Raw genomic sequence first — 8665 nt, forward strand, 5'->3', positions numbered from 1 at the left:
ATATCATAAATCAAGACGAGAAATTCGAAAGTCTGCTCGTTTTGCTGATATGGTGGCCTATGCACTTCCAATTGTAGGTGATGATATTCCTACCAATTTCAAAGAAGCAGTGAGGAGTTCAAATTGTGAATCATGGGGGCAAGCCATGAACGATGAAATGCGATCCCTACATAAGATGATTAGGTATGCAAAGAATGAGGGATTTCTTAACAAGGAAGATGTTCGATACAAAGCCATGTTGGTAGCAAAGGGATACACTTAAAAGGAAGAAATTGATGAAGTATTGTCTCCAGTAGTGACACATTCTTCCATTTGGATTTTGTTGGCCTTGGTAATGCATATGAATCTTGAAGTAGCTCAACTAGATATGAAAATTGTGTTTCTACATAGTGATTTAGAAGAGGAAATCTACATGTCTTGGCCAGATGGTTATAGGGTTGTTGGAAAGGAAAATTGGGTTTGCAAATTGGAGAAATCGCTACTAAAGAAGTCATCAAGACAGTGGCATAAGCGATTTGATAGGTTTATAATGAGGCAAAAGTACAGAAGAAATCAGATTGATCATTGGCATGCAATGGTGTTTACTAGGCCCAACATTTCACATGTCGTTGGAATCCTGGTAAAAGATATTGGCAAGCTGTGAAATTGAACCTATGTGTTTGATTGCACCATTTGAAGGTGTTGCAAATTTTTTTAGAAGAATACAAAAGAACTTTGAAGGTTTGCTAATTCGTCAAGGTGGAGATTTGTTAGAAATTGGCTCATTAGCAATCACACTCCTAATAGGAATGGGATAATTAGTAATCCCACATCAAGTAGGAATGGGATAATTAGCAATCCTATATCAAGTGGGAATATGAATGGGGTGAGAAATTAAGGTATATGTAAAGGAGGCCAAGTTGTATTGTTGATCATCCCAAAAGTATTGTCCCTTATACTCCTATAACAAAGGGTTCTTTACCTATAGTTTAGAGTTTTTCTACATTTCTTTTATTTTGTGTATTTATAATATTGCTCAAAAATTTGTAATATTCTTCAAGAGAATAGTGGAGTTTTTTGCACCGTCTGAGAACATAGGTAATAATACCGAACCTCGTTAATTTTTTGGTGTTCTTTATTTTTACATTTATTATTGGCCATTTAGTTCCCCTTTAGTAGTAGTTATTATATTTCAACAATAATACTACACACACAATCTTTTAATACAAATTTTCTCTCATAAACTTTTGTAACAAAGTATGATTGGGTGATTTTAAATTTTAAATAAACTTTTACCCAATCATTTTTTGTCATATAAGTTTGTAAAAGAAAGTTTGTATAAAAAGGTTGTGGATGTAACATTACTCATATTTCAATAGCTAGCGTTGGAATTTGTGTTTCCGTTGCACAGCAATATAAAATATTATAAATGAATATCAACTATTTAATATTTGCTACTTTAAAAAAAAAAAAAAAAAAAAAATTGCTGAATTTATCTCACTTGTATCAAATTCCTAGTTGCCTCATGCCCATTTTAGACAATAAAATAAGAACCCATTTAGATTGAAAAGCGCAAAGCAACTTTATTATCTGCAAATTTTTTTTTAAGAGCTGTTAACATCATATACATCGGTTATATTACGCTAATACTTAAATCTCAACACAACCCATTAAATAAAGCCATGCACAATTTAAATAATGAGTAACATTAGACATGTAAAAGTATGAACCATTAAATTCTCATATCTCCTATTCTAGTCAATTCTATTAGAGTAATACTACTCATTCCAAACATTTATCCCAAAATTTCATCTTATTTCTAGACAAGTATAATTTAAGTTTATTATAAAGATTTTTTTTATATTTTTCAATTTTCTTTTTCTGAAAGAAAAAAGAGATATAAAATATTAAGGTACAAAACTTTTAGAAATTTTCAATGAAGAGAACAAAAGTTGTAAATCCTTCCATTAAGAGACGGTTAAAAGTGATTTACCTTAAAAGTAATAAAAAGACTTAGATACCCTTGACTTTAAAAAAAAAAAAATAGTACTTAAAATAAAATAAAAAAATTATTTTTTAAAATATATAATTACTGTTTTGCCCTCATAGAAAGTTAATTCTAACTCTAAGTTACTATTTATAGTTCCTTAATTGAAGGATTTGCAACTTTATTATCCCTTAATTGAAAGATTTATACTTTTGTTCTTCCATTGAAGAGTGTGTAGCCTCGTTAATAATATCCCAAGAAAAAAATCAATATAAATAACTAATAATGTGCTTTAAAAAAAAAAAAAAAAAAGTTTGCGAAATTTGATAGTGCCAAGGGGACCAATAGCGGGAACAAAATTTATCTCTTTTTGATAGTATATTGCTAAGGTTGGTTTTATTATAATGAAACAATAAGGTAGAGTCTCCATAACAACGTATAGATAAGATATCTTTGACATAAAAAAATAGAAAGACAAAAGAGGTGAAGAATAGGAGAAACACCCCATCCTTGGTTTGATTCACTGCTACCAGGGTAGCAAATAAGCAATTCACCAATCAGCAAATCCCAATCCTCACATAAACATAATTCAGAAAATCAATTCAATGCACCTCCAATCTTAATCGAAACGACATGGCCAGGTCGTTTAGCCAAAACAGGCCATGTCGCTAACCAGTTACAATGGTATGGCCTCTCTTCTTCTCTATTGGCGAAATGTCAACCATTTAGAGTGTTTGATTTTTTGTTGGTTTTGAAATCACGGTGTTTCCAAGTTCTGGTTGTGTGGGATTGATGGGTTTTGAGAGGTGTTGTAATGTTGGCTTTTACTTATTTGGGGTGTTGCGGGTTGTCGGGTTGAGGAGGGATGATTAGATATAGAATAATACTACACGTACAATATTATGTGACAAAATATGATTGAGTGAAAATTTAATTTTAATTTAAAATCAATCAATCATATTTTGTCACATAATATTGTATAAAATAAAATTTAATTTTAATTTAAAATCAATCAATCATATTTTCTCACATAATATTGTATAAGATTTTTGCTTTTAAATCTTTTTGTTGTTTAAAGACTAATTTAACCATTCTTTTTTAGTGTTAAAAACAGTGCTCAAGACAAGAGGGAGTACTGAAAATATTAAAAATCTCAAGGGAGCTATCTGAGATTTTCCGTAACAGTTAATGTCACTTGGAGTTTCATGAAACGTCATCCTCATGGTAGGTAAGTTAATAAAACTTAAAAGGCCTAAAATAAATTGTGTGATGAGAGACACGAGGTCATACCCGCACCACACAAGGAATGGGATAAGATAAGTCAAGTCTCACAGCCTCTCTACAAAAGCTATAATTAATGGCCTCTAATTTATTCCGTCTACTTCTCAAACCTCACTATCGTTCATGCCTATTTATTGCGACTAACAATTACAAAATCATATCAACCAATGTTTTTTATTGAATACTTCTCCTACGTGAATACACTCTGTTTCTCATTCCAGGAATATATATAAAACTAAAATTATATATACATAATGTAGATATTTTAATAAAAAACATTATGCCCAGACCCACTTAATATACATTTATATAATTTTAACATATTTTTGTTAACAACACTACTATTGACTATACTACAAGATGAAATGAAATGCATTTATGACACCTTAAGAATTAGTAATTCAATTATTGGCTTTATATATATACAAATCTAAGAACACAATAATCAAGTTGCAACCTCTTCACATCACCATCTTGGATTAACAGTTAACTACTTGTCACATCCATGATCAAGGGCTTCTTCATCGCCTGTCTTCCTCTGCACAATGTATGGAATCCCATCAACCCAACCATACAATTCAAATCAACATTAAACAATAGACTGCAATGTTCTCAACATTTCCGAATATGAAACATGAAAACTAAGGAAGGAAAACAAATGAGAACGAAGCCTTTCCTAATGACCAAAATACTGTAAAAATTACCACTTTCATCAATGTTAGTTCTAGTGTAGTGCATTCCGGAAGCTCAATGACATTCAAGAATGTCGTGTGGCTCAAAATAATTAGTGCACGCAACTTGTCGCCTAGCAAGTCAATATATTCTATTTGTTGGATATCCATAGACAAATAACTTTTAAGGAATGTAGAATATAATTAAGTATAATGTTACAAAACAACATATTGTCTCAGGAGAGCTTGGGCACAGATGAGAAATTTCAAGGGTCCTGAGCATCTGATTCTGATTGAATATTCATAAATTGGGAAACCACAAGCCTAGAGATCTCACTGATTGCTGCTTGAACCTGATAATCATTGGAGTCCCTATTCCTTGACCACCCCGGTGATTGTGAGCTTAAGGTGGTGTATTCAGTGGCAGCTACCCTTGTCTTTCTCGATGTGGCAACAACTTTCTCCAAATCTATTTGCGACAGTGGCCTTGGTGCCTGTAAAGGAAAATTTGAACATGAAACTTACATAAGATTCAGCCATAAAATCTGGCTACAGCATATCTGTTTAATCAATATACTAAATTCCAATACTGCCAATCCAAATAAACGTTACAAACAGTATATATCAAAACCTCTCTATTAACTTCCAGTTATTTAATTAAAACCAATTATTGGCCTCTGATATTGCAGTTGACTGCTATTATTCATTCTAACAATACCCCACCCAAGCGAGAACTGCTTATATGGAACAAAAAGATTATCAAACTGAATTTTGTGATACCACAATATGTTTCTCTCACAGATTTTACTTAAGATGCTCTTTCTGGATGCAAACAAAGCAGTGGACCTTTAGGTTATTTGAGAAATCCAACAGGGCATATATAAACATTTAAGATAAACTTCAAATAAAAATGAGGTCAGATGTGTGGTCTGTGATGGATATACTAAGAAGCAGCCAAAGGCTCATTAGAAATACTGTTCACTACAGAATTTTGGAATCTCTTAGAGAATTTTGATCTGATTTGTTTGGATATTATTTGGTGTTGGGTCAATACCTGGGATCTGATAGCCCCAACGAATCAACAAAGAAGAAAATTACAAAAAAAAAAAAAAAAGGTAGATGGTGGACAAAGCAAAAATATAAAGTCCTTACAGTTGATCGTTTCCCCTTCTTCTCCTCATCTAGTAGTTCCCTGATAGGAAAGTAGGCCGCTTTCTTGCAGACTTCAAGAAGATCTGAACCTGTGTAACCGTCACATAAACTGGCTATATGGTCGTAGTCAATGTTGTCCTCAACCTTCTCACCCTTCAAAACCACCTTCAATATCTCGGCCCGCTCTGAGCAATCCGGCATCCCAATCTCAAATGCTTGAGGAAGACGTCTAAGTATTGCTTCATCAAGTTCTGATGGACGATTAGTTGCAGCGAGAACCATCACTCGGGCATTCTCTATAAAACAATATAAAATCATCAAAACAAAAAGCCCTGGCTGTACTAGGTTGACTAAACAACAAAAACATACTTGAGAAAGTTACTTATTTTAGAAGGAAAATACCAAATTTAATAGCTGCATAGAATTTCTCTCAAGGTGAATGAGAAAAAAAAAATTACTCACGATCTGTAGTAAATCCATCCCATAAAGCCATAAACTCAGTCTTCATATTTGTCATTGCTTCATGGTCTGTAGTACGTCGCTGACCCAAAAAGCTGTCAACCTCATCAATAAATATGATAGCAGGCTGGAGTTTATAGGCCAAGCTAAATACAGCAGCCACTGGAAAAATACAGCAGAACATCAATATTCATTTACATAATACTTACACTGGCAGAAACATAATTTCTTTATTTCCTTAATTCACTAATCAAAACAGTTAATAATTCACTCTCAGAGAATTTTCATACAAGGAACCTTATCTGGGTATTTACAGACATTATTTTATAAAGTCTCTCACATCGCAGTGATTTATATGAAAGTGGAAGATGAAAGTCACACTATTCATAAAATTGTTTGTCTCATCTAGCTTTTAACAGCAATCATTGTACCGAAAGCATCTTAGCAAAGTAATGCCTTGTTAAACCAATAAATTTGCAAGTGTTAGTAGTTCCAGGTCACTGCCACCTTTCGAACTTTCTCCTTGTTTATAAAAACAATGAAACTAATAACTTAAGGACCAGGTGTCTACTCGATCAAAAAACGGAAAAAGAATTTGACAGGGTAATGAGAACTATACAGAATACTGAAAACTATCTGAACACTTATCACAATAACAAAAACAGAAACCCATGCATCAAAATTCAGGAATAGCCCTCAGAAAGACTTAACACGGAACCCCTTCTCAAACGAGATTAACACAAGAATGAGGTACCAATTTAAATTGTGGTTAGCAATACAGCTTGTTTCTATCAATAGTCAAACTAAATCTCATTATATACAATAAATGGGGCCAATTAGAAGGAAAAAAGAAAAGTAACCACGTAAATATGTTAGGTGCATCAAGAAAATCCCTGAGATCCTTAAGTGTGAGAAGAAAATACGATATGGACTCACCAAGTTTCTGTGCATCACCAAACCACTTGCTCATTAGATTAGATATCCTCACATTGATGAAAACAGCCCCAGATTCTCTTGCAATAGCCTTGGCAAGCATGGTCTTCCCTGTCCCAGGAGGTCCATATAAGAGAACACCTTTTTGAGGACCAAGAAGCTTCCCATGAGAAAAGAGCTCAGGCCTTCGAAGCGGAAGAATCACCAATTCATATAAAGCTTGCTTGATGGTTTCCAATCCTCCAATGGAATTAAATTCTACATCAATGTGGTCAGGATTTATAACATCACATGCTATTACATCCTGTTAGAATTAAAACAAGAAAACACAAATCAAAAACAAAGACGACACATTCTTACTTATCCCTTACATTGAATATTACATCCAAGTATATTTCTTCCCACAAATAAAATTCTCAAGAACATACATACCCACACTAAAATACCAACACAGATCGTACCTCACACATATAAATCACACGAAAAAAACCAACCGCACAAGGGCAGCATTATTAACTGAGGCACAAGCCAACGGATACAAACTACACATAAACCCTCCTATAATCCCCTCGTATAATCTTAAAAAATTCGTTAAAACATATCTATAACTCCCCCAAATTCTGTAAAAATTACTTCTTCCTAACTAAAAGCACCGTCTCTAATCAAAACCCACTTCGCATATATCCACTCCTACAGTAACATCTTGCTATCATAACATCCATATCACAATATTACACTATACCTCAATATTTGTATGAAGTTGCAGGATACTGAAACCATTCACGGTCAACAAAACCGGAATTCGCAGCCAAAATAATACTTCGTAGAGAAGCAAAAATAAATTCATTAAATAAAAAAATTACGAAATTAAAAAAAAAAATATATATTAAAACCTGCCTCGTAAGGATTGGTATGAACAAGAGGACGACCCAAGCGTTTGGCGATTTCCTTCTTGTGTTCAAGAGCTTTCTTGGAGGCTTCACGGTTCGGGTCAAGCTGTCGGAGCCCCGCGAAAAGAACCAGACAACTTAGGGCCGCACTGGCGGCGTACAACACTAGGTCCTGCAAGAACCTGGCCTCCGACGAAGAACCGCCCATCCTTTTTACCATAAAATTGATAAAATTTTGAATGAAAAATTAGGGTTTTGAAAGTTATATTGTAGAAGATTGGAGACAGAATAATAATAATTTTAAATATTAATATGTTTTGGGATGAAGAAACGAAAGGTTGGTGACGAAGGAACTCCAATCAATGTTATGGGTATTTATGAAATGTACACGCAACCCGATCTAAATACACCCCATTTGTAGTTAATAAAAATTTGGAGTTCATGGGCTAAGGCTACAAGCCCACCTATTTATTTTGGAAAAGTAACTATTATTCAAGTCTCAGTAAAACTCTATTAGAGTCTCACTATGAATTTTTTTTTTTTTTTTTTTTTTAATTAAGAGTTATTGTTAATTGAAGAACACTTTTTTAATAAACTATAAAAAAATGATAAAATTTTGATTGTATCAATAAACAGACAGATTTATCGATCAAATAATACTTTTTAGTAAAAAAATTGTCTGTTTATTAAAAAAGTGTTTGTTTATTCATAGAAAAGTGTATATAGATTGTTAAAAGTATCTGTTTATTGATATAAATAAAAATTGTCATTTTTTCTTCATTAAAAAAAAAAAAACTGTTCTTTGATCGATAATAAACCTAAAATTAATTATACGTTATATTTTAAACTGAAATTACCAAAAAGGATATTGGTAAATAGTTAACATAAATTATATTTTTCTTTTGGGATTTTAATTTGTATTTTAGTCTTTTACTAATAACATTAATTTTTTCCGCATAAAATTAAAAATAATGTTTCTTCTAATGCTATTAATTTAATTGGATAACTTTCTTGGTTTGAAAAGAGAAAAAGATCTCTTTTCAAAGAAAAGACATCACCAAAGATAGAGAATATTTGTAAGAGAAACAGAAAGTTTTAAGTGTGTTTGTGAGACTTAAGATCACTCCAGGAATATTCGATTAGTCCCACATCTCTCAATTCTCTCACTTTGGCCCTTTTTTTTTCTTTTATTTGTTGACTTAATCTCTTGCCTTATATACCAAATTATTCATCTTTCAAAAACCAAATTTGTTTTAAACAACTTTATTCTTTTTCTTTGGGTTTAATAAATTTTGCAATAAGGCAAAACTTGG

General features: G+C 32.6%; 1 protein-coding gene across 1 annotated transcript; it reads right to left on the minus strand.

Moving 5' to 3' along the window:
• Positions 1-3836: 3836 nt before the first annotated feature.
• On the minus strand, positions 3837-7719 carry LOC116116697 (ATPase family AAA domain-containing protein 1-like). The gene is made up of 5 exons (XM_031402746.1): positions 7360-7719; positions 6466-6766; positions 5533-5691; positions 5071-5366; positions 3837-4412 (listed from the first exon to the last, which is right to left on the minus strand). The coding sequence occupies exons 1-5, from the start codon at positions 7570-7572 to the stop codon at positions 4185-4187; spliced, it is 1197 nt and encodes a 398-aa protein (XP_031258606.1). The 5' UTR covers positions 7573-7719; the 3' UTR covers positions 3837-4184.
• Between the last annotated feature and the right edge of the window lie 946 nt (positions 7720-8665).

The sequence above is a fragment of the Pistacia vera genome, unplaced genomic scaffold (assembly GCF_008641045.1).
Source record: "Pistacia vera cultivar Batoury unplaced genomic scaffold, PisVer_v2 Contig78, whole genome shotgun sequence".
Classification (NCBI taxonomy): Eukaryota; Viridiplantae; Streptophyta; class Magnoliopsida; order Sapindales; family Anacardiaceae; genus Pistacia; species Pistacia vera.